The 26,257-nt window shown below is 44.0% G+C and overlaps 3 protein-coding genes across 3 annotated transcripts; 1 reads left to right on the forward strand and 2 right to left on the reverse strand.

Annotated features, from left to right (window-relative positions):
• Positions 1 to 1,852: 1,852 nt before the first annotated feature.
• On the forward strand, positions 1,853 to 11,633 carry LOC150050333 (defensin beta 118-like). The gene is made up of 3 exons (XM_090352817.1): positions 1,853 to 1,910; positions 4,273 to 4,681; positions 11,395 to 11,633. The coding sequence occupies exons 1-3, from the start codon at positions 1,853 to 1,855 to the stop codon at positions 11,396 to 11,398; spliced, it is 471 nt and encodes a 156-aa protein (XP_090208943.1). The 3' UTR covers positions 11,399 to 11,633.
• Positions 9,088 to 10,828, reverse strand: Defb119 (defensin beta 119). Its single transcript, XM_090352915.1, has 2 exons — positions 10,771 to 10,828; positions 9,088 to 9,341 (listed from the first exon to the last, which is right to left on the reverse strand). The coding sequence occupies exons 1-2, from the start codon at positions 10,826 to 10,828 to the stop codon at positions 9,088 to 9,090; spliced, it is 312 nt and encodes a 103-aa protein (XP_090209041.1).
• An 11,118-nt stretch (positions 11,634 to 22,751) lies between the features above and the next one.
• On the reverse strand, positions 22,752 to 25,858 carry LOC150050335 (beta-defensin 123-like). The gene is made up of 2 exons (XM_090352818.1): positions 25,796 to 25,858; positions 22,752 to 23,001 (listed from the first exon to the last, which is right to left on the reverse strand). Exons 1-2 carry the CDS (start codon positions 25,851 to 25,853, stop codon positions 22,865 to 22,867), a joined length of 195 nt encoding a protein of 64 aa, XP_090208944.1. The 5' UTR covers positions 25,854 to 25,858; the 3' UTR covers positions 22,752 to 22,864.
• Positions 25,859 to 26,257: the final 399 nt, after the last annotated feature.

A 26,257-nucleotide genomic window follows, 5' to 3' on the forward strand; every position in this document is an offset into this window, starting at 1 on the left:
AACCACATACCTATAGTCAACTTGTGTTTGACAAAGAAGCCAAAGATATGCAGTGGAACAATCACAGCCTATTCAATTATTGGTGCTGACAAAACTGGGCAGCCACATGCAGAAAACTAAAAATTGATCCTAGCCTTTCACCATGCACAAGCATTAAATCAAAATGGATCAAAAACCTCAATACCAGACCAGAAACCTTAAAACTGCTACATGATAGAGTAGGAGAGACACTGGAACTCATAGGCACAGGCAAAAACTTCCTGAACAGAGTCCCAGGGTTACAACAGATTGGAGAGAGACTCGATAAATGGGACTACCTAAAAATAAAAAGTTTCTGCATAAATAAAAGCATAGCCACAAAAGTGAAGTGACAGCCAACCAACTGGAAAAGGATATTTACCAATAATACATCTGACAAATGCTTAATATCCAGTATCTACAGGGAACTCAAGAAACCAATCCTCCCCAAACCAACAAACCATTCACTAAATGGGCAAGGGAAATAAAGAGAGACTTATCAAAAGAAGAGGTTAAAATGGCAGAAAAGCATATGAGAAAATGTTCATCATCCATGGTAATAAGGGAAATGCAAATAAAACAACCCTAAGATACCACCTTACCCCAACTAGAATGGTCAATATTCTGAACTCAGACAATGACAGTTGCTGGTGGGGTTGTGGAGGAAAAGGAACCCTACTGCACTGATAGTGGGATTGTAAACAAGTTCAGCCACTCTGGAAAGCAGCGTGGGGGTTTCTTAAAAAACTGAAAATAGACCTTCCCTACGATCCCGCCATACCACTCCTGGGCATCTACCCTGAACATCATAACCCAGGATATGATAAGGACACCTGCTCAGCTATGTTTATCTCTGCACTATTCACAATAGCCAGGCAATGGAAACAACCCAGATGCCCTACGGCAGATGAACGGATACAAAAAATGTGGTATTTATATACAATGGAATTCTACATAGCCAACAGACAAAATAAAACAATGACATTTGCTGGGAAGTGGATGAATCTAGAGTGAATCATGTTGAGTGAGACAAGTCAAGACCAAAGGAACAAAAGGCGCATGGTATCCTTAATATGTGGCTATTAGATCCAAACAGTACAAGAGCGAGGACTCAATATTTGCATACCCAATGCTATGGACATGGTATTAGAAATATAAACATAACTACATAGACATAAGAATTCATGACTCTATAGACAGAATGTTTTATTGCATAGTTTAATATGTATCTATGACATACAAACCCTTAGATTAATTTTAATTATGTTCTAAAATCTAAGTGCCAGTGATTGTATATAGAGATTCCCTTCTTGGATACTTGTTTGTTAAACATGTCATTTGAAACATGATATAAAAATCAATATTAATAAATTCTTTAATAAAAAATCTTCTCTGAGAACATGCTTTCTTCCCCCGAAGGTTAAAAAATAAGAGGCCTTGTCTCTTCTTAGAAATGTCACAGTCACATGCAGAGAGACACAGCTGTGGAGAAAACTCAAAGTCGGGCTTTTATTATGAGCAAGGGCAGGACCCTGCTTATAGTTCTGGAGAATCCTAGGGGGAAAAATAACATAGTTTGCCCCCTCTAGGTCTCCAAATACTGCCTCAAAGCCTGTGACTTGCAACCCTCTGCATATCCAACCAGTGCTAAGATCAAATCTTCAAGTCACAACCAACAGATGGAGGTTTCGCATGGGTACATTTTTATCTATCTGGTTCAGTGACCATCTCTCTGCCCCCACAGGCAAAAGGGCAATAAAACTCTTGATCAGAGTCTCACTGCACACAGCATTCTGGATTGCTGGCATCTACCACCTTCTTCATCCCAAGGACCATGAGACTTCTGTTGCTGGCTCTTACCATCCTTGCATTCCTGCCCCAAGTGGCCCCAGGTAATCAGAACCCCTCCCCACTTCCCATCCCACCCCAGAAGCCACAGAAATGAAGATAGCACGGGATCCCAGCCCATGGGATTCCAATGTGGATCTGTTCTCTCCCACCTGAGCAGCTCTGTAGGCCCTGCCTTGGGACTAGAGCCCTGGAAGGGGTAAGACAAGATATCCTCGCTACACAGGATGATCCCAGCACAAGTGAGAGCTTGACTTGCTTCCATTCTCTCCACAGCTTTTGAATGATTCTCAAAGCTCCAGTCCCTTTATCTTTTGGGCCTTAAAAGTCTTCTGATAGCTGCAATGAAGTCTTTTTGTTGGCAATTTGACAAGAATGTCAGAAAATATCTCCTGAGCTTTACATGAAAGATAAAATGGACTTTTCTTACTTTTTTTCTAATGATAAAGTCTAAGCTTTGATCACCACTGCATTTTAAAAATTTACCTAAAGGCACAACCAGAACTTTGAACTTGAAGAGGATCTGTTTGCCCCCCTCCCATCTCCTGTCTTTCTTGTATATCTTTTTTTTTTTTTTTTTTTTTGCCAGTCCTGGGCTTGAGCTCAGGGCCTGAGCACTGTCCTTGGACTTTCTCAAGGCTAGAGCTCTACCACTTGAGCCTCAGCACCACTTCCGGCTTTTTTCTATGTATGTGGTACAAGGAATTGAACCCAGGTCTTCGTGCATGCTAGGCAAGCACTTTAACCACTAGGCCAAACTCCTGGCCTTTCTTGTATATCTTTCAAGACACATTTCAATGTCTGGTCAAATTCATCATAAAAATAAGTACAGGTATCACTTTTGCATAGAAAGAAAATATACTATGCATGGTTACAATTAGTCCTTCTTTCATTTAATATATTGTGGCCATCTTTCCACGTCCCCATTTAAGATCTGCCTCATTCTTTACAAATTTGTAAAGTTCCACTGTGAGAAAAAAACTGTTAATTTATAGATAGGAATTTAGAACATTTCCTATCTGTGAACATATATATGCAAACACATTTACCTTTTTTGGCAAGAATTTAAATAGATATGTTTCTAGAAGTGCAATGGTTGGATCGAAGGTAAGTTTAAAAACTCATTCCAGGAGCTAGGAGTATGGCTTAGTGGTAGAGTGCTTGTCTAGCATTGTTATTTAATTTCTAATTGTAAGGGAATTTTGATCCTAGTTTGTTGAATTTGGCTAGAAAACATAGCGTATATGATACTGAACATGTGGGCTTCTCCAGATATGTTTATGGCCTGGCAGTTTGCTACAGAACGTAGAATCTTAGACCAGCAATATTGACATTTTTTAGAAATTTTGCAGAGAATGCAAAAGCTAGGTCCCGCCACTTTAGTTAAATCCAAATCTGTTTTTTAGCAAGACTTCTACAGGCTTTGTATGCAAATGAGAGCTTGAGAAGCATCGACCTAACCCCCACAGGAGCAGCTCATGGAAATGCTTACACTAGTCCAAGGTTCAAGTTAATGTTCTAATTTCTTAATTAACATGACTCTTCCTTGTATTGTGAGTCTCTACACTAGACAAATCATATATGCTCCTGTGTATATATATATTTTGTAGTAGAATGCATTCAAAGAAATTGAACCAAGTGAGTAGCTTGTCACAGTACCCAGGTCATTTCATTAGAATCCACATACACACAAGCCAGGTGCAGTGGCTTACACCTGTAATCGTAGCTACTCAGGAGGCTGAGATCTGAGGATTGTGGTTCAAAGCCAGGCCAGGCACTAAAGTCTGTGAGACCCTTATCTCCAATTAACCACTAGAAACCTGGAAGTGTCGCTGTGGCTCAAGGGGTAGGGTAGTAGCCTTGAGTTGAAAAGCTCAGGGACAGCACACAGGCCCAGAGTTCAAGCCCCACAGCTGACCAAAAAAAAAAATGGCTGGGAGTTTGGTCTAGTGGTAGAGTGCTTGCCTAGCATGCACGAAGACCCAGGTTCGATTCCTTGGTACCACATACATAGAAAAAAGCCGGAAGTGGTGCTGAGGCTCAAGTGGTAGAGCTCTAGCCTTGAGAAAGTCCAAGGACAGTGCTCAGGCCCTGAGCCCAAGCCCAGGACTGGCAAAAAAAAAAAAAAAAAAAAAAAAAAGAGTTCACACACATACAATTTCTTTTGACCATTAAGTTTCTTTCTATTGATGATAAGCATCAATCTCACTTTCAAAAAAGTTCAAACTTGGGTAAGTGGGAGGTCAGGACCAGATATCTGGGCAAACATACCCATGCTGGGAGATTTGCATCCATAATCTTTAGTATGAATCTCAGTATTATGATGGGGTGACAGATATCCAGTCCTATGATAACACAAAGGACATCAGTAACCTAAAATCAGTTGTCTTTCCTTTGATTATTTAGCCTATAGGGGTGAAAAAAAATGTTCAAACAAATCTGGACACTGCAGGAAAAAATGTCAAGATGGAGAGCTGACACGGGATGTCTGTAGAAATCATCGTGTCTGCTGCATTGCAGCCAAATATGGCTTTAGAATCCGGAAAGTGACTCAGAAAACGACCCCAATCTTCTTTGATTATTCCCTTCTGACAACCTCCACAATCCTCGTTGATGATATATATCCCACAAGCCCTACAACATTCTATGACGATGTGCATGTGAACCCCACAGAGTTCTACGACATCACAGTGCCAACAATAACGATTCCCATTACACAGGACTTGGAAGGAGACAAAGAAAATGATAATGGGGAAAAACCTGGCCAGAAGCATGATACTGAAACCCCTGTCCCAGAGATTCATCATAGCTCATGGTAGGTGGCTGTCACTTGACTATGTCCTGGGAGATGGATGAAGTCCCACAGATAATTATTTTGCTTATTCTGAAAATATCATGACCCACCCTTTTCCCTACCAAAGTGTAATTCTAGATAAAAGTAGTTGTGTAAAGAATCTCAAGTGTTTGCTCTTTTCAATAATAAACTCTTCAAGGCTCTTCTTAAAATGTCAAATCACTTCCACAACAAGATTTAACCCATTTTTTTAGGGTTCTTATTTGCTGGTGGCCTTAACCAGTTAGGTAAATTATGCCAACCCTGAACTTTTGTTGTGCCCTTCTGTTGTCCTAATGAATGTTTTGGGGATAACAGAACTATTCTTTGTATGTCATGCTTTTGGATAAAAGCATAACCGGCCAAAGTCAAAATCATAAATACCTCATGTCAATCTGTGCTGATATCAGAATTGAAAAGATAAAAAAAAGCTTTATAGTTCAGCAAACACCTCCCACAAAAGGATATAATTTCCTATTACATAACTTTGACCTAGAACCCTGTCTCTTCACCTGCTTACAAGAAACCAGATGGCCCACATGTAAGCTATGAGATCTCTTTTTGTTTGTTTGGGTCATTATTTCAAGATTAGAATAGAAGGAATTCCAAGGCTGAAAATACAATTTACAAATCAGGCCTTCGTGGCTCACACCTATAATCCTAGCTCCTCAGGAGGATGAGATCTGAGAATCATGGTTCAAAGCCAGACCGGGCATGAAAGCCATTTTTTTGTTGTTGTTGTTGTTAGTCATGGGACTTGAACTCTAGGTCTAGGCTGTCCCTGCTGTGCTTCAGCTCAAGGCTAGCATTGTACTACTTGAGCCATAGCACCTCTTCCGGTTTTCTAGTGGTTAATTAGCGATGAGTCTCATGGATTTTAGTGCCGGGGGCTGGCTTTGACTGAGATCCTCAGATCTCAGTCTCCTGAGTAGCTAAGATTACAGACATGAGCCACTGGCCAGGCTATCCTGAGACTCTTATTAAAAAAAAGGAAAAAGAAAAGAAAAAAGAAAAACCAATCTCTGTGACTTTCATGGATGAAAATCAGACAAGTGCATGCATTTAAATGAGGACGGCTGACAGCACGGTCCCCAGTGAGTCTGAAGTTGGTGATCACCAACATTTAAAGCATTTTTGGCCAGTGGTTCTCACAGGACTAATTATTATCTTCATCTGCTTAAAAGTCATATACTCACGTAGGAACTGTAGACAGCGTGGCTGGAGATCTCTACAGTGGAAACTAGGCTATGCATTTCAGCCTTTCTCCAAGAAGGATTCTAAAAGGCTGCAAGCACACTTGCGGAGTGCAGAGGCACAATGCCAAAAGCAGTTACCTGACAAGGGTCACTGAGACACAGTGCAGGGGCATGCACAGGCACACAGTGAACCTGGACCTTTCCAAGATCACGATGCAGAAATAGCTGTACTCGGGGCCAGGAGTGTGGCCTAGTGGTAAAGTACTTGTCTAACTAAGTCTTGGATTCAATTCCTCGGTATCACATACACAGAAAAAGCTGGAAGTGGCACTGTGGCTCAAGTGGTAGAGCACTAGCTTTGAGAAAGCTCAAGGACAGTGTCCAGGCCCTGAGTTCAAGTCCCAGGACTGGCAAAAAAAAATGAAGGAAGGGAGGGAGGGAGGGAGAGAAGGAGGGAAGAAGGGAGGGAGGAAGGAAGAAGAAATAACTACACTTAAATATGTCGTTGACTAATGCGATGCTCAGCTTGTGGTTTTGTTGTTGTTTGCTAAGAAAAATGTCTGCCTTATTTTAGAATAAGGAATTTTTCTAAGCCTCATGTGTTATGTCCAAAATTCACTGCCTTTCCTCCTTACATTGTGCTGGAAAGAGAAACTAGGGGCCTTTGTCCTGTGAGAGGAAGTGTTCCCTGGATCCCCACTTTGATTTCTTGAGACTATCTTTGTGTCTTTGGCATACGACTCTACATAGCTTCTAAGTACCTAAGCACCATGCCACCGCTGGATACTGCAGTTGACCATGCATCACAGGATAGAAGGTCTCCCTGGCCAAGAAAAGAACAAGAATAATAATTCATTTCCTCTTAGCCAAGTTATAGATCTGACTATTCAGGGAGCATGGTTTAAAACTTCATGAGACTGGGTACTGGTGCTCAGACCTGAAATCCTAGCTATTCAGGAGGCTGAGATCTGAGGATCGTGGTTCAAAGCCAGTACTGGAAGAGAAGTCCCCAGGAGACTCTTATCTCCAATTAACCATTCCAAAAGTGGAAGTGGCACTGTGACTCAAGTGAAAAGAATTCCAGAGACAGTGCTCAGGCCCTGAGTTCGAGCTTCAAGACAAAAAAATAAAATGCAATCTCACTCAGGAACTACAGATAAATAAATCCACTGCATATCTAAAACGATATCCAGAAACCAATACAACAAACTACAGAATGCTGATAAATATAATATAAGATTTAAATAAAGAAACATTGAATGTTTACATTTTGTAAGATGCAACTAGCAGTCATGTCAGTTCTCCTCAGATTGGTACACATGTGTAACACAATTCGGTAAGACTCTCAGAACAACTTCTTGTAGGTGTAGGCAATGTTATTTTATTATCTTACTTGAGGAGAAATTTGCCCCAAAAAATAGCTAAAATAAAATTGAAAAAGATTAAACTTGAAAAAATTATTGTACCAAATTTCAAGGTTTATTATGAAGCGATAGTAATCAAGATTGTGTAGTCTGGTATATAAATAAATGAAAAATGGAACAGGGTAGGGATATCGGGGATTGCCCCTCAGATGAACAGCCAGATCATTCAATGTATTATGTATGTATGTATGTATGTATGTATGTATGTATGTATGTATGTATGTATCTAACTATCTATCTATCTATCTGTCTATCTATCTATCTATCTTTTGGTACTTGGGTTTGAACTGAGGGCTTTGTGCTAACTCTACCTGGAACTATATTTTCTAGCCCTTTTTGCTTTGGTTGTCTTGCTTCTGCACCTCCTCCCTCCCCCCACCACCTCCCCTGCCCCAGGAATGCCCTGAACTGTGATTCTCCTATTTACACTTCTTGCCATAGCTAGGGGGGCAGATGTTTCTCAGCATGCTTTCCTTTTTCTGTTGAGATGGAGGTCTCAAGAGCCCTTCCTAGCTGAACTAGAATCTGAGTTTCCTGAGTAGCTGAGGTGGCAGATATGTGCCACCATGCCCAGCAGTGTTTACTGACTGAGAGGAGAAGTTTACTGAGTTTTGTTCGGGCTGTCTTCAGACTGTGACCCTCCTGACTTGGCCTTCCTGAGCAGACAGGTCTGCAGGTGTGAATGCTGCACCAGGCTTGACTATTTTATCTTGCTAGGTTACCCCTTTTTGATATTTTGGTAGAGAGAGCAGACATTTTGTTTTTAATACATTTGTGCATTGGTGTTTCCAGATTAGCAGCTTCCCATCACCAACAGGACAGACAAGGCAAAAACAAACCAAATGGTGCTGTGGCTCCAGTGTCAGAGCACTAGCCTTGAGCAAAAACAGCTCAGGGATAATACCCAGGCCCTGAGAGCAAGCCCAGGACTGGTGCACACAGACACACAGACACACACACACGCACACACACACACACACACACACACACACACACACACACACACTTACTTAAACTATCAATTCATACAACTTAAACAGATCTCAAGAATATAATGCTGGGGGCCGGGAGTTTGGCCTAGTGGTTAAAGTGCTTGCCTAGCATGCATGAAGACCCGGGTTCGATTCCTCGGTACCCCACATACATAGCAAAAAGCCAGAAGTGGTGCTGAGGCTCAAGTGGTAGAGCTCTAGCCTTGAGAAAGTCCAAGGACAGTGCTCAAGCCCTGAGCTCAAGCCCAGGACTTGCAAAAAAAAAAAAAAAGAAAAAAGAATATAATGCTGAAGTTTGGAAGTGGTGCTGTAGCCCACGTGGTAGAGCGCTAACTGAAGAGCTCAGAGACAATGTCAAGACCCAGAGTTCAAGCCCTCGACAGACCAAAAATAAAAATATATATAATATATAAGGGTGAAATTTAAAAATTAAACCCTCAAAAGGTCATGTGACTCTATTACTACAACACTGTTAAAAGGAGGCAGTTATAGACATGGGGTAGGGGCATTGTCTAGTGGCAAAATACATACTTAGAATGTACAAGGTTTCATTCTAGGCATCCAAGATGGGTATATAGGTAGATCAATAGGTAGACAGAAGAGTGGCTAGCACAAGCTGAACACAATGACAAGACCAAGAAGGAAAATCAAGGTGACTGTAAGGGAATATCCGAAGTTTTACATCCCTAAACGCATCCTAGTATCTTCCCACCCCAAGAAGGACGCCATTTGGACCTCCTTGATGATTGATAGACACAGGAGCAAGTTTGTTTGCTTTAATGAAAGGTTTGAATGCTGAAGGGACTTGACACAAAGTGTCTTCTATCCATCGTCCTTTTTCTCTTCTTCATCTTCTGGGTGGTGGTAGGCATCCTCGGAGTGGTCCAGTTAAGGACACCATGGATTGTTACTGGCTGGATTGTTAAGTAGCCACTGGGCACACAGCACCGCTTAGGATATGCACAGCGTATGACGCTGTCTTCACTATCCTTGCACACCAGCCGGCAGTAGCCATCCCTCCAACATTCTGCTGCAGGTATGGGGACAATGATAGTATCACCCAGGCGGACAGACAAGAGGAGACAGGGGAGGTACAGTAGGACAGGAGAAAGCAGAGGGAGAGGAAGGGAGGGAGGGAAGGAGAGAGAGACAGAGACAGACAGAGATAGAGGGACAGGCACACAGACACACAGACACACAGAGGCAGAGACAGAGGCAAAGGCAGAGACAGAGACAGAGACAGAGAGGTTATCCAGTGAGTACTTCTGGACCAGGTCCCTGAAAGGTGAGAAGAAACCTTGAAGAAGAGAGAACTGAATTGATAACACCAAAGATTCCAGGAAGACATTTGTGGACATTCCTGCTCTGTCTCCCTAGTCCCCAACTTCTCATACATTATTTGGGGACTGAGTGGAGCCACTGAAGGTCTCGCCTGGTAGAGTGGGAATAATAATAATTGAAAAAGGTCACTGTTTACCCGTCACCGTGGGTGTGGGCGAGGTTTGCTGTTGTTATATCAGACCCAGTGTGTTCTTCGTAGCCTTGCCCTGTAAACTCAGCAAGGCTCCTCTCCAGTTCCAACCCAGTCTCCAGTCCTCCTTCACCTTGGACCCACACAGTTCAAGCTCAAAATTCAGTCTGCTCCCAGTCTTACCAGATTCAAGCCTGCCTAAGCCTCAACTGCAAGCCAAACCCAAATCTAATCAAGTCACCAACTGCAATTCTCATCACCAAGCTGAACACAAGCACCATGAGACCCTGACTCAAAGTCAGGGGCTAGTATCCTAGGGGTAGAGTGCTAGCCTGACATGTGCAAAGCCCTGGGTTTGATTCTTCAGTACCACATACACAGAAAAAGCCAGAAGTGGCACTGTGGTTCAAGTGGCAGAGCACTAGCACAAAATGTCCAAGGAGAGTGCCCAGATCCTAAGTTCAAGGCCCAGGACTGGCAAAAAGAAAAAAAAAAAGAATTGTGACGCTGGGCATGGTGGCTCCTGCCTGTAATCCTAGCCACTCAGGAGGCTGAGATCTGAGGATCAAGGTTCAAATCCAGCCTGAGATTCGTATCTCTACTATCTCCAATTAACCTCTAGAAAACGGGAAGCGGGGCTTAGCTCAAGGGTGGCGTGATAGTCTTGAGCTGAATTGTTCAGGAACAGTGCCCAAGCCTAGTTCAAGCCCCACGACCCACCCAAGGCTCCTGCACCCAATTCTTTGCCCCAACTCTTCTCCTAAGCTTCCACCACAATGCCATGAAGCATGAGAGATTCCAAACATCAAATCATCCCATCCCATCACTTAGCAAGAAACAGCAGTGTGGCAGGGTCTTGGGGAAGCCTCCCACAGGTGTGTGAAATAACAGATTTGGATGCTTCCCAATGAGAGGGAGGTGGAAGGAAATGGGGAAAAGGGAGGAAGACTCGCTCCAGAATTCAGACCATAGAGAGAGGCCAACTTACCTGAAATTGCTGGCTCCCTGGCCAGAAGGACAGCCAGAAACAAGAAAAGAAGCTTCATGGCTGGCTACACTCAGGAGCTACAGGGGAAGAAACGGACATGCCTGAGGAAGAGACGAGACTCCTTTTATCAGCTGCGCCGTGGGCAGTCCAATAGAACAGGAGGGCATTGCTGTGAGGTCGGCTGGGCCCCAGGACACAAGCTGTAGATGTCTCAGCACAGTACACAACGAGCATGGACTGCGTCCATGCCAGAAGTACCTGTCCCTCCTGGTGACGGCATGGGTGAAATCAAAGCCACGTTGTGGCTATGTGTGCTATTTACAGGAGCAAACTACGAGAATCAGCCTTGATGCCCCTTCACAGATATGCGTTAACTAGAACCCGTAACATCACCTGTCTTCACAGAGATCACTCTCAAAGAACGAGGATTCCAGGAGATAAGTGCTGATGTCTTTCCTTCCCTCTCCCTCCTTCCCTCTCTCTCTCCCCTTTCCTCCCTCCCTTCTTTCCTTCCTTCCTTTCCTTTTGGTGATATTATGGTTTGAACTCAGGACCTCACATTTGCTAGGCAGACATTTTATCACTTGAGCCACACCTCCAGAGAAGCACTGGTTTCTTTTCTAGGTAAAGGTATGAATCAGCAGCTTCACAAGACCCTCATCTGCACGGAGGCCCAGGGTCCTTTGGGTTTGGTGCTCTGCCATCTTCAACAGAAGATTCACCTGATGATGCAAGAGCTGCTTCAGTTCCTGCCATCAAGTCCTTGTTCCAGCCATCAAGGAAAGAGAGAGAAGAAATAAAGTTACACTTTTCCCTTTAAGAGCACCACTCAGAAGTTGCATGTGTCATTTTTCCCTCCAGTACATTGGCCAGAGCTCACTCAGACCCAACCTAGCTGCAAGGAACTATTCTGGAACTATTTCCTTTGTTCATGGTTAAAAGCTGGGGATTGCTTTATTAAAAGTGAGAGAATGCTATCTGAAATTGGATAGGGAACGGGGGGGGGGGGAACAAGATGAGGGGTGGGGGGGGAAGGGAAATGGGGACCAAGACATGTGAAAGGGTATCAATGTATGGGAATTAATGCACCATTTATCTGGCAAATATCATGTAACCCTTCTATTAATTACAATAAAATATATTAAAAAAGTGAGAGAATGGATACAATTATGCCTGGCTTTAATATAAAATAATATTTAATAGATATTTGTAGAGGTAGTGAATAACATTATTCATTTTACTAATTACAGACAAAATTACTACATGAAACTACTAGTGGAAAACACTTCAAGATATAGGCATAAAATGAATTTTTGAATAAGAATCCAATAGCTCAGGAAATAAGGGCAAAATTGACATACAGGATTACATCTAATTAAAAAGCTCTGCACACGTGGGTTCAGTGACTCATACCTACAACCTAGCTATTCAAGGGGCTGAGATCTGAGGATCACAATTCAAAGCCAGCCCAGGCAAGAAAGTCCAGAAGACTCTGATCTCCAATTAACTACCAAAAAGCTGAAAGTGGAGCAACGGCTTAAATGGTAGAGTATCAGCCTTGAGCAAAACAAAACAACAACAGCAAAAACAAAAACCTGTGAACAGTAGCCAAGCTCGAAGTTCAAGGCCCAGAAACAACCCACAAACATATACACACACCCACACATGCATACACACACACACACACACACACACACACTACACAGCAAAATAAACGATTGAAGAGTGAGAGAAAATCTTTACCAGCTATTCATCTGACAAAGAATTAATATCCAGAATATATGAAGATCTCAAAAAATTAAACATCAGATGATCAAATTAATAAATTGGCAAATGAATTGGACAGTTCTCAAAAGATTATGTCCACCATCTTTAGCCATAAAGAAATGCAAACAACAATTGTGTTGAGATTCCATCTCGCTCCTATCAGAATGACAACAGAACCACAACACATGTTGGTGAGGATGAGGTGGGGGAGAACTCTCATACACTGTTGGTGAGAATATAAATTAGAACAACCACTAGAGAAATCAGTATGGAAGTTCCGCAAAAAATTACAAATAGAATTGCCATATGATCCTAGTAGACCACTCCTGGGCTTATGTAGAAAGGAACAAAAGTCAGCATCCAGGAGTGATACCTGCACAACCATGTTTATTGTAGCACTGCTCACAATTGCAGCATGTGCAAGATCCCAGCACAGAGAGAGGGAATAGGAAAGGAAGAAAGTGGTCTGGGAGTTTGGCTAGTAGTAGAGTGCTTGCCTAGCATGCACAAAGACCAGGGTTCAATTCCTCAGTACCACATATATACAAAAAGCTGGAAGTGGTGCTGTGGCTCAAGTGGTAGAAATCCCAAGGAGATTGCTCAGGCACTGAGTTCAACCCCAGGACTGACCAAAAAAAAAGAAAAAAAAGGAAAGGAAGAAAGCAAAGGAGAGGGAGAGGGAGATGAGGAAGGAACCAAGCTTTGGTCAGGACCCAATTAGACCCATGATTGCTGTGTGGTACGTAGGGGACCCACCATGCCAGGAATGGAGTTGAACCTCAGACTTTTTAATGTCTCCCACACAGGTACAGCTTGGCCTGGCCAGTTCTGTAGACTGGGTACCGCCTACTCCTTCAAATCTGTGCCGCTGCATTGTTTTTTCTTTTATGCATGTCTGGTGGGCCGGGGAGAACTTAGAAAGGGAAGAAAGGGAGGCCTGAGTCCTCTTTCTGAAGACTGAAAAGGAATGAGCACAAAATCTAAAGAAAACTGGGGGAATCTGACACTTGGAAGTCTAGAAATGTGTTTCAGCCCAACACCAGCAGCGCATACCTGCTACTCAGGAGGCTGAAATCTGAGGACTGTGGTTCAAAGCCAGCCCAGGCAAGAAAGTCCATGAGACTCTTAGCTCCAGTTCACCACTAGAAAACTGGAACTGGAGCTGTGCTCAAAGTGGTAGAGTGTTAGCCTTGAGCTGAAGAGTTCAGGGACAGTGTCCAGGTCTTGAGTTCAAGCCCTAACCACATTTACAAACTACATAAGTTTAAATATAGAGTAAATGGAATTAATGGCACAATGAAATCCGAATATAGACTGAGTGGAGTTACAATCTTTCTTTCTTTCTTTTCTTTCCTTTTCTTTTCTTTTTTGTGGATCATGGGGCTTGAATTCAGCCTGGGTGTTGTCCCTGAGCTCTTCAGCTCAAGGCTACCGCCCTACCCTTGAGCCAAGCCCCACATCCTGTTTTCTAGAGGTTAATTGGAGATAAGAATCTCAGGTCCTTTTGTGCCTGGACTGGCTTTGAACCTTGATCTTCAGATCTCAGCTTCCTGAGTAGCTAGGATTATAGGTGTGAGCTACTGTACCCATCTAAATTTCTGATCTCTAGTCACACGGGTAAGTAGTAGCTAGCCTACCCGACAGCCCAGAGGTGGGCCATTCCTCATTGTGCAAGGCTCTATGGGCAATGCTGGTGTAGAGACCCCCAGACCCACCCCCTTCAGTACAAACAGGAATTTCTGAAAACCATAAAACTACTCTCTGACAGTTGAATGGGACCCAGCTGGTGTGAGAACGTTCCGTCAGTTTCCACCAGCCTGGGAAGCTCCCTAAATCTTATCTTACTTATCTACACCTGATGGGTGTAATTTTTGCCTTTAAAAAGGCTGTGTAAACCCTGATGGACGACTCCTCCCAGCCTGCTGCCGAGTGCCTGCGGATGAGTTCCCTGCCTGGCTTGTATCCCGCAATAAACCTTGCTTTTGCATTTCGGACACCTCTATCTCGGTGGTCTTCTTTGGGGGGGCCCTCCTCTGGGCACCACACTAGTCTACAAGAAAATAAAAACCAATCCTTATTTATTATTCCCTTGGACCAACAAGGTGGTGTCAGCAGATTAGCCATACAAGGAGATTATTATCACTTCCTAGTCCCTCCTGTCCTCTGTCACACACACACACACACACACACACACGTTTTCCATCTTTATTTGCCTTTTTACAAAGTACAATTAGGTAGAATTGTCAGACAGGAAACCCCAGGGATGATGTGATGGGTCTGTGGGATCCAGTGGCGTGGAAGGGAGACGTTTGTTGCAGTCTTCTACTGGGTTTTTCTTTATGCAGTTGTACAGAAACATACTTGGGGTTTACACAGCATTTAGCCCAGCTTGGCATAAAATATAGAACACTTCTGTCTCTTTACACGTTTGTCTGCATCTGCCTGATGTACTCCAGCCCTGTGCTCCTAGAAATAAAAGGGAAGGGAAGTGCAGATGAGCAGCAGTCCTGAGAGAAAACGCCAAGGGCTGGGGAAGGGAACGGCTAAATCCCAGTAGAGAAGAGAGCAGTAAGGGGGAAAGAAATCCCTACCTAATATCCCTGGGTTTGAGGGAAATCATAGACCATGAAGTTTTCTTTATCCACTTATGGCCCCTCGTTCCATCCCTCCAAGTCCTGCCCATCAGGAAATGCCTCCTCCTTGGCTGGTTGTGTTTGGGTGAGACAGGAAACCCCCCTCGGTCCAGGGTTTCATCTCTCCATATTTCAGTGTGCCTACTTACCTATTATCCACTAGTCACGTCTGTTCTTTGGTACCCAAACTGTCTGTGTCAGTGAGAGGGAATGGGACTCTGAAATAAACCCATACAAACATGTGTTTGTGGTCTGGGCCATGTGTGAAAAACTCCCACAGGGGTCACACTCTGGAACCCCAGCATCCTGCCCTGGCCCGAATCTGTCAATGAAATCGCAAGCCTCTTTTCTGAGGAGTCAACAACCTAAGACAACCAAGTATTTGAGGATTGCACTGGACAAAAAAGTAGAATCAGATCCTTCTGTTAGAATTCTGGCAACTATTTTCACAGTAGAAACAACAGACTAAAACTCAAATCCTCCAAAGGGATTCGGTCATAGGGCTTGAACTCCAGGCCAGGGCGCCATCCCTGAGCTCTCTGGCTCAAAGCAAGCGATCTACCCCTTGAGCCACAGCACCTCTCCCAGCTTTCTGGTGGTTAACTGGAGATACGAGTCTCACACACCTTAGTGCCGGGGCTGGCTTTGAACCTAGATCCTCAGATCTTAGCCTCCTGTGTAGCTAGGATTACAAGCGTGAGCCATCAGCATCCAGCTTGGGATTTTTTTTTTAAGCCACCTCATTCTGTACATACCCCATCCATGTTCAGAGGGAGAGGGTCAGAGTGAAGATGGGAATGGAAAATCTGTTGGTGCTACAGAACCAAAATGTTCCCTGGCAGCAGCCATCCAAGGTCTCCAGCCTGCCACCCTATTCTCCCGGCATCAACCGTCCTCACCTCCAAAATTCCTAAACACATAGCAGGTTCCCTGACCCACACCCCATTGGGAAGGATCCTGGTTACCTTCATTGGCCTGGGCCAGGAGCAAGGTAACAGTCAAAGCCAGAAGAAGTTGCTTCATGAGTGATCAGAGCTCAAAGAAGACTGGGAGGCTTCTGACCTAGCTGCGCAGTTCAAGGCCTCCATTCCGGAACGTCTAGACGGGATTTAAGGCCTAAAGGAACGTGGTGGTTGTGATCAGTGAACCAGGAGAACAGTCATTGGAGGCAGAGGCAAAGTAGGCAGGCAAGTAATCAACCACAGTTATGCAGAGTGCTGGATGAAGGGAAAGAGGAGCAGGTTTCCAGTTCTTGTGAAAAGAGCGAAATCAGGTAAGCTAGAAAAGAAGTGATGCTTCTGTGTGTCTTGAATTGTTCCTAGCAATATGAACATCATTAAATGAGGGTAAGGATAGAAGAAGAAGAAGAAGAAGAAGAAGAAGAAGAAGAAGAAGAAGAAGAAGAAGGAGGAGGAGGAGGAGGAGGAGGAGGAGGAGGAGGAGGAGGAGGAGGAGGAGGAGGAGGAGGAGGAGGAGGAGGAAGAGGAGGAGGAGGAGGAGGAGGAGGAGGAGGAGGAAGAGGAGGAGGAGGAGGAGAGGAGGAGGAGGAAGAGGAGAAGGAAGAGGAGGAGGAAGAGGAGAAGGAAGAGGAGGAGGAGGAAGAGGAGAAGGAAGAGGAGGAGGAAGAGGAGAAGGAAGAGGAGGAGGAGGAAGAGGAGAAGGAGGAGGAAGAGGAGAAGGAGGAGGAAGAGGAGGAGGAGGAGGAGGAGGAAGAGGAGGAGGAGGAAGAGGAGAAGGAGGAGAAAGAGGAGGAGAGGAGGAGGAGGAGAGGAGGAGGAGGAAGAGGAGAAGGAAGGGGAGGAGGAAGAGGAGGAGGAAGAGGAAGAGGAGAGGAAAATAACCTTGTGATCACTTGGGGAAACAAGAATATCAGCATTATGGAGTAAAGGGAACAAGAAAGCCACAATGCTCACTTTCTTTAAAATATAATTTTATTGTTATTATTAGGGTCACTTTTTTGTGTATGCCAACCCTGGGGCTGTCCTTTGAGTTTTTTTGCTCAAAGCTAGCACTCTTACCACTTGAGCCCTAGGTCCACTTACTGTTTTTTTTGTTAGTTAATTGGAGATAAGAGCCTCTTGGAGGGGCTGGGAGTGTGGCCTAGTGGTAGAATGCTTGCCTAGCATGCATGCATGAAGCCCTGAGTTCAATTCCTCGGTACAACATACACAGAGAAAACAGGATGTGGTGCTGTGACTTAAGCGGTAGAGCGCTAGCCTTGAGAAAGCCCAAGGACAGTGCCCAGGCTCTGAGTTCAAGCCCCAGGGCAGTAAAACATGCAAAAAAAAAAAGACACATGAAACAGAGAGTCACCTCAAAGTTCTCACAGATCAACAGTGACATATGGGGTCACTGCTGCCTGCTGACACAGGACTGCTGGTGAAGGCCACTGAGCTGGGGAAGGGAACGGCAGTGACGGCTGATTGATACATCGGGTTGACTGATTAGAAAGGAGTCAAATAATTTCGAGCACAGTAATGGCCAGGTTTGCCATTCACGAAGACATCCTCACAAGTAGCATTTCCTAACATGAAGTAACTGTGGTCTCCAAGAACAATGAATGCAGATTTTTCCCTGATGACCTCAGACATTGGCTGAAAACTGAGTTAGGGAATATTTGTGAGACACATAGCACAGCACTCGCTACCACTGCTTACTCTGAATTACCACATTCCTGGGTCCTTGGGAACATTGGTGTGCTGACCCCTTCTTTTCTGACTCCTCCCTCTTCTCCCCCGTTATCAGCATACCTAAAGGACTTCAGAGTGACCTGTGACAGCAGAGACTGTTCTGCTCACCCTGCTTCCTGGTGACTTAGACTTTGAGAGTTTAAGACCAGAGGGCTGCATTGGCATGCAGGTTCAAGGCCAGCTTCTCTCTCTTTTGTGCCTGGAATGGGTCCAGTTGGACTTGATTGCAAGATGGTAAAGAAGGAGGAAGATGTTGTATCAGAACATGTTTCTTTTTCCTCAACCTCCTGCTTGCCCTTCTGTTTCTCCCACGATCTTCACAGGCCCCCTTATCTCTGGTGATACCCAGGCCTTGCAGAGGCTGCTCAGTCTTTTGTCTTCTTTCCCAGGAGTTGATCACTGCTCTCCCTAGCTCAGATGGCCTTTCACTCCTAGAGTTTCTCTGGCTCCCTCCACCCCATCCCAAACTAACAGGACTTTTGTAGTTCCTGTGCACCAAGAAGGGAAGTGGTGGTAAGGTGGTGACTGAGCTAGGGAGATCCTGTCGTTAAAATATTTTCAGGGTGTTCTGTTTTGTTTTGTTTTGTTTGTCATCCTGGGGCTTGAACTCAGGGCCCTGGCACTGTGCTGAGGTTCTTTTGCTCAAGGTTAGTTAGCACTCTACCACTTGAGCCACAGCACCACTACCGGTTTTTTCTGTGTATGTGGTACTGAGGAATCAAACCCAGGGTGTCATGCATGCTAGGCAAGCACTCTACCACTAAACCATATTTCCAGTCCATAATATTTGTAGTTTCTAAAATAAGCTTTAGTCACCTAAGGTTTATTTTCTACTTGTGTGTGTGTACAAACGAAGTAGCTTGGAGGAAAAACTATGCAGCAGGGCTCAAAGGTTCCTGGTGAAGGCAGTTTATTGCTATAGACCACAGACCTACTTTCAGCTAGCAGTACAAATGAGTCCTAACAAAACACATCTGCATGCTACTTTATAATTTACAAAGGGCTTTATATGCCCAACATTTCACATTCTTTAAAAATAAAAACTATTAGAATGTAAAAAATGATTTTAACTAATTTAAAAGATTAAAAAAAAAAACTTTAGATGCTTCCCAAAATGTTCACTAGCCTTTTCTCTGGGCTTCAAATCACATTCCTTCCCATCTCTGTCACCCAATTAGCTGAGATTACAGGACTGAGCCATTTTATTTCCCACACTGTAGCAGAGATGCTGGTCTGTGTCTTCTCATTATCAAACCCTGACTGGTTGAACAGTTACTGAATGAGCTCCATGGAACCGGAATGCTTGCTGGAAGAGACAGCAACAACAGTGCTGTGACCCCATGCCACCACAAGAGGGCCAGAAATGCAAAGGCGTGGGTATTCAGTTTGATATGACTTTTAGAAGGGACCAAAGCCTTCTGAATCACAGCAGGGACTCGTGGATTAGCAACGCTGTACTACTTACTTCATGTGCAGTTTACTAAGGGAGGAGATTTATGTCCTCACCACAATGGCAAAAATCACAGTAAGTATGGGAAATGATGAATGTGTTGATGAACTCACTTGCAGCAGTCAAGCGATATGAATATCAAATCAACATGTGCATGCCTTAAGCACATTAAATTTATCAGTTTTACCCCCAATCAAAGCTATTTTAATGAATAGATGAGATGAAGAATACTAAGTGTCTAGCATGCAATAGATCCAGTGTCCAACTGTGTATAGGGCTACTTTACAATGTCCACATAGGGTTTGCTCCAGAGTCCTCACAGAGTCCACTATCTGTCCCCACTTGAATTCCTAACAAAAAATGCCAAAGTGAGTAGATAGGCTCATGGATGAAATTCTAGACACAGTCTCAGCTCCAGAGGATTTCCGTTTGAAGCTAATCCAAGCAGAGAAGTCCCCAAGACTTCATCTCCAAAATAGCCTACAAAAAAGAAAGAAAAGAAAAACAGGCTGGAGACATGGCTCAAGTGAGAGTGCCAACTGAGCAAGCACAAGACCTTGAGCTCAAACTCCAGTACAAGAAACAAAGAAAGAAAGGAGAGAAAGAGAGAGATAGAGAGGAAGACAAAAGGAAGTGAGAGAGGGAGGGGAAAAAAGAAAAGAGAAAGTAGGGAAGGAAGGAAAAAAGGAAGGAAGGAAGGAAAGAAGCAAGGAAGGAAGGAAGGAAGGAAGGAAGGAAGGAAGGAAGGAAAAAAGGAAGGAAGGAAGGAAAGAAGGAAGGAAGGAAAAAAGGAAGGAAGGAAAAAAGGAAGGAAGGAAGGAAAGAAGGAAGGAAGGAAGGAAAGAAGGAAGGAAGGAAAGAAGGAAGGAAGGAAGGAAAGAAGGAAGGAAGGAAAGAAGGAAGGAAGGCAGGTCAGGAATATGGCCTAGTGGTAAAGTGCATGCACGAGACCCTGGGTTTGATTTCTCCATACCACATACGCAGAAAAAGCCAGACATGGTGCTGTAACAAAGGTGGTAGAGTGCTAGTCTTGGACAGTGTCCAGGTCTTGAGTTCAAGCCCCAGGACTGGCAGAGAGGGGTGCGAGGAAAAAGGAAGGAAGGAGGGGGGGGAAGGGAAGGGAGAGTGAGAGAAATAAGAGAGGGGACAGGGGAGAGAGGAGAGAGAGGGAGAGAGGAAGGAAGAGAAGGAAGAAAGCGGGAAATAGCGAAGTATTTGCATACAATAGGGCACACACCTCCCAGCTAGGGTCAGCTTTCCTTATCAATGCGCTCCACTCCCAAATTCAACCAATTACAAATAGAAAGTGTTCAGGAAAAATTCAGGTTTTTATCTGTACCAGACATAGACATGTACAGAATGTTTGCCGTTATCCCCTAAATAGTACTGTGTAACAACTATTTATATAGCACTAACAACATGTTAAGAGACTATAAGTAACACAGGGTTGATTTTAAAGTACATGAAAGACTTTGGTTGACATTTCCCTATTGGCTAATGATGTTGATTGTTGGCCATTTGTACTTCTTCTGAGAAGTGTCTGTTCAATTCACTTGCTCATTTATTGGTTGGATTAACAAGTTATCTGGTGAGTTTTCTTTTAGTTTGTTATATATTCCGGATATTGATCCTCTGTCAGATGAGCAAAGAGCAAAGATTTTCTCCTATTCTATAGTGAGAATTTCTATCATGAACAAAACAAAACTAACAAATGCTGGTAAAGATTTCGAAAGGAGTGACCAGGAGTTTGGCCTAGTGGTAGAGTGCTTGCCTAGCATGCACAGAGACCCGGGTTTGATTCCTCAGCACCACATACATAGAAAAAGTCAGAAGTGGTGCCGTGGTATAAGTGGTAGACCTCTAGCCTTGAGAAAGCCCAAGGACGGTGCCCAGGCCCTGAGTTCAAGTCCCAGGACTGGCAAAAAGGAAAGAAAAGATCTGGGGAGGAGGGAAAAGAAACCCTTATGTACTGTTGAGGATGTCCGTTCATGTAACCATCATGAAAGTCAGTGCAGAGATCCAAATACACGAAGAAAAACAGAATGACCATGTGATCTAGGTATACTCATTCCTTGATAAAAACCCAAAGGAATCAAAGTCAGCATGCACTGGGGATATCTGCTTAGCCGTGCTTTCTTTCTTTTTTTTTTTTTACCCAGTCCTGGGCTTGAGCTCAGGGCCTGAGCACTGTCCTTGGACTTTCTCAAGGCTAGAGCTCTACCACTTGAGCCTCAGCACCACTTCCGGCTCTTTTTTTTTTTTCTATGTATGTGGTGCCAAGGAATCGAACCCGGGTCTTCATGCATGCTAGGCAAGCACTTTAACCACTAGGCCAAACTCCCGGCCCAAGTTAGCCGTGCTTTCTTACAGTACTATCACTGTAGTCCAGAAGCCCTCCTACTGATGAATGGATAGAGAAAATGTATATATACACAATGGAGCATTAATCAACCAAAAAAAAATTGATTCACTGAGCACCAGTGGCTCATGCCTACAATTCTAGGTACTCAGGAAGCTGAGATCTGAGGAACACAGTTCAAAGCCAGCTCAGGCACTAAAGTCGGTGAGACTCTTATCTCCAACTAACCACCAGAAAACTGGAAGTGGCACTGTGGCTCAAATGGTACTACCCTAGCCTTGAACTGAAGAGCTTAGGAACAGTGCCCAAATCCAGAGTTCAAGCCCCATGACTGGAAAAAACAAACAAACCAAAAAATCCCACAGAATTTAATCACTTGGTTTACAGGAAAGTAGATAGAACTAGAAATCATTATTTTCAGTGAAATAAGCCAGACGCTGAAAGGCAAGTACCCCAGATTTTCTATCACCTAGGGAACCTAGAGGAAAAAATAAAGAAGCCACACATAGAGAAGAGGAACTGGACTATTAGGAAAGAGGAAAAGAATTAGAAGAAAGAGGAAAAGGTAAGATGAGCTGAAGAGGGTAGATATGATCAAAGCACATTAGACACAAGTATGAAAATGTCACAATGAAACCCATTATTTTGTATAATCGATATGCCTAATAACAATAAATACACAGTTTCTGAGAGGGTATACATCAGTTATAGGCAAATAGCATTATATTATATGTAAGGGGCTTAAACATACACAAATTTTGGTTTTTCAGGAAGTCCTGGACAATTCCCCACAGACACCAGGGACTGGCTGGACTTCAAGTCATCGCTAGATGACATTAAATACTTCATGCCATGTAAGTGTTGTATAAATGTCTGTGCAGCTATATTTTTTAGAAGCAGTGTAAAAAAGTAGCCTGTATATGTCTGAGGCAGGTGTGATTTTTTTTTTGAAAACTTCAGTCCTCAGTTGGTTAAAGCCCCCTGATTCAGAGCCCACAGGAAAAGTAGGCTGTAATTCCTTATCCACATCCCTCCTGATGAAGCTCAGTTAAGAATATGAAGAGACACATAAGACACAGAGAACGCAACCAAAGGAGTTTTAATAAAACTCAGGAATCTACAATGGGGAGACTCCAGGAGGGGTCTCTCTTCATTTCTTTGGGGTCTCTCTTCATTTCTTTGGGGACATCAGATATCAGGTCCTAAGTTGTGGCTGGTTTTTGGGCTTCACGCAGCACAGTTTGCCACTCAGGCAGAAAATGTAGAGCTTTTCATCCTTGATGCACTGCTCACGGCAGGCCCCGTAAGATTTCCAACATCTCTCAGTGTTGCCTAATACGGAGAGTAGAAACAGTTATGAGGAAAACGAGTTCTGGACCAGGATGGGGGTGGGGGGTGTCAGTAGATGGGGGAACCAAAAGGAAAGTCACCCCCAGATAACAGAATCTCACAGCATGTACCGGACACCCATCCCAATACCAGCCCTTCAAGAATTCAAGAACGTTAGTCGGGCACCAGTAGCTCATGCCAGTAATCCTAGCTACTCAGGTGGCTGAGATCTGAGGATCACAGTCCAAAGCCAGCCTGGGCACAAAAGTCCGTGACACTCTTATCTTCAATTAACCACCAGAAAACCGGAAGTGGTACTGTGGCTCAAAGTGGTAGACTGCTAGCTTTGAGCTGAAGAGTCAGGGGCAGTGCCCAGGCCCAGAGTTCAAGTCCCACGACTACCAACAACAACAACAAAAACAAAATACAACAACAAAAAAGAATGTTCTCCCTCTTGGATGAAGTGAGTTATAATGGTTAAGACAATGGACTTATAGACTCACAGACCTGGACTGGAAATGCAACTGTTTTGCAAGTCAACTAGTAGACCTTGAGACGGTCACTTTCTTTCTCAAAGCAGTAATTTCCTCTTTTTTGTGTGTGTGCTGGTCCTAGGACTTGAATGCAGGGCTTGGGCACTTGCTCTGAGCTTGGCTCAAGACTAAAGCTCTACTGCTTGAGACACAGCTCCATTTCCAGATGTTGGGATTTTAATTGAAGGTAAAGAGTCTCCTAGCTGGGTACCTAGGCTCACGCCTGTAATCCTAGCTACTCAGGAAGCTGAGATCTGAGGATCAAAGCCAGCCTGGGCACCAAAGTCTGTGAGAAGTAAAAATGTAACTAACTTATTGGACACTGATGATTCATGCCTGTGTTCCTAGCTACTTAAGAGGCTGAGATCTGAGGATTGTAGTTCAAAGCCAACCTGGGCAGGAAAGTCTATGAGACTCTTATTTCCAGTTAACCACCTAAAAACGACATGGCGCTATAAAGAAGCTCAGAGGTCTGGGAGTTTGGCCTAGTGGTTAAAGTGCTTGCCTAGCATGCATGAAGACCCGGGTTCGATTCCTCGGTACCACATACATAGAAAAAAAGCCGGAAGCGGTGCTGAGGCTCAAGTGGTAGAGCTCTAGCCTTCAGAAAGTCCAAGGACAGTGCTCAGGCCCTGAGCCCAAGCCCAGGACCGGCAAAAAAAAAAAAAAAGAAGCTCAGAGACAGTGCTCAAACCCCAAGTTCAAGCCCGAGGTCTGGTGAAAATATCAAGGGAAAAAATTAGACAATTCTCACACTTTTTGACAATAATATTTTATATTAGGAACAATCAGTGTCATGTATTTAAGGTACTTAAGGAAAGAAAAAGTAAGCAATGTTATGTCTAGCAAAGCTGACTTTCAAAGACAAGGACAAAGGGACTACTGTTCACACACAGGCAAGACTGATCCTTCACACTTCTCCTTAGGAATCTAGGATAAATCATTTTAGTCAAGTAAATAGACAGGTACTGGAACAGAGCATGAAGCTACTTGTAGACTGAAAATTAAATCAGCTCAGAACCCTGAAGTCAGGATAAATAATACTTAGCAAAAAAAAACACATAATAATTGCTCATTAAACTCTGGTAGTTCACACCTGTGATCCTCGCTACTCAGGAGGCTGAGATCTGAGGATCATGGTTTAAAGCCAACCTAGCCAGCAAAGTCTATGAGGCTCTTATCTCTAACTTATCAACAGAAGAGCTGGAAGTAGAGATAGGGCTCTAGTGGTAGAGCTTTAGCCTTCGGCAAAATAGCTCAAGAACAATGCTTTCGCCCTGACTTGAAGCCCCTGGACCAGCAAACACACACACACACACACACACACACACACACACACACACACACACACACACACACACACACGAAATTCAAGCTTTCTCCTCTGAATTCCCTAAACCCCAAGGTAACCAAATAGTGGATAAATAAAGCATTTGTTGGCTAAGTTGTTGAGCTTTCCAACATAGCTGCACTTCTCACTCATTCACCTACTTCATGTTAATTTAGGGTCACAGTCTCAATGAGACTTTTCCTTAAAATCTCTTTTTCTTTATTTTTGTGGGTTTGAACTCACTTTCCAGGCAGGCATTGCATGGCTTGAGCCATGTCTCTAGCCTAACACTTTTTAACTGACATATTTAAACAATGTCGTCTCCACTGTCTCCTAGATCTAGCTATCCTGGGAAAGAGCAGAGGATGAGGGGAAAGAGCAGAGGATGAGGGGAAAGAGCAGAGGATGAGGGGAAAGAATGAATTGATTGAAGAGGTCATTTTAGATCAGAAAAGATGAATATAATTGTCTTCTGAGTTTATCTTCAGACCTTGTGTCCTTCCCAACCACCCATCTGGGTTTGATTCCTTGGTACCAGATACAAAGAAAGCCAGAAGTGGTGCTGTGGCTCAAGTGGTAGAGCCCTAGCCTTGAGAAAGCCCAAGGACAGTGCTCAGACCCTGAGTTCAAGCAAAAAAAAAAGTTTCCTTGCACTCCCAAGTTTCAGTGTGTTCAATGTGGACTCTCTTGATCTAATTTGTTATCTAACATTGAAGAACTCTAAACTCAGAGAAACTGAGAGTTTTGCTGGGCCGGGGCATCACAGAGCTAGCAAATGGGACGCCAGTGCTAGCCCAGGGTCTAAGGGCTCTTTTCCTCTCCCTTTTCCCAAACCAGTATTTTATCATGTCACCCATCTGCTACCCTTACCAGTCCCAAAGTGCTGAAAGTAACGCTCCACCCCTCTGTCCTTCCCCGCAGCCATCTAAATTACCTGGAATCACCTGGGACCCGAGCAGCAGCACCATCAGGGTCAGAAACACAGGCTTCATGACTCCCCAGGCCGCGGAGTCCGTTCTGGTCTGCAGAGGTGACAGGGCAGTGGGTGAGAGCTCTGGGAACTCTGCTCCCTTTAATCAACTAGGACACATGTCCCTCACACGTGCCTTCAGCTGCCCATGTGAACAGCAGGCCCTAGGCCAGCCCTCCTCCCGCATGTCCAACCACCCTCTCAGCACCTCATCTCTCTCAACTGACACATATACCTTTTAGGCACTGGCAAGAATGAATCATACAACAGCCAGAAGGATGTTATGGGGTGTGTGTGTGTGTGTGTGTGTGTGTGTGTGTGTGAGAGAGAGAGAGAGAGAGAGAGAGAGAGAGAGAGAGAGAGAGAGAATCCTTGTGAAAACTCATCTTCAAGCTGCATTGTACTCGTAAGTTGACATTAAATTGA

This window comes from Megascapheus bottae, chromosome 18, assembly GCF_031878675.1.
Source record: "Megascapheus bottae isolate mThoBot1 chromosome 18, mThoBot2.hap1, whole genome shotgun sequence".
NCBI lineage: Eukaryota > Metazoa > Chordata > Mammalia > Rodentia > Geomyidae > Megascapheus > Megascapheus bottae.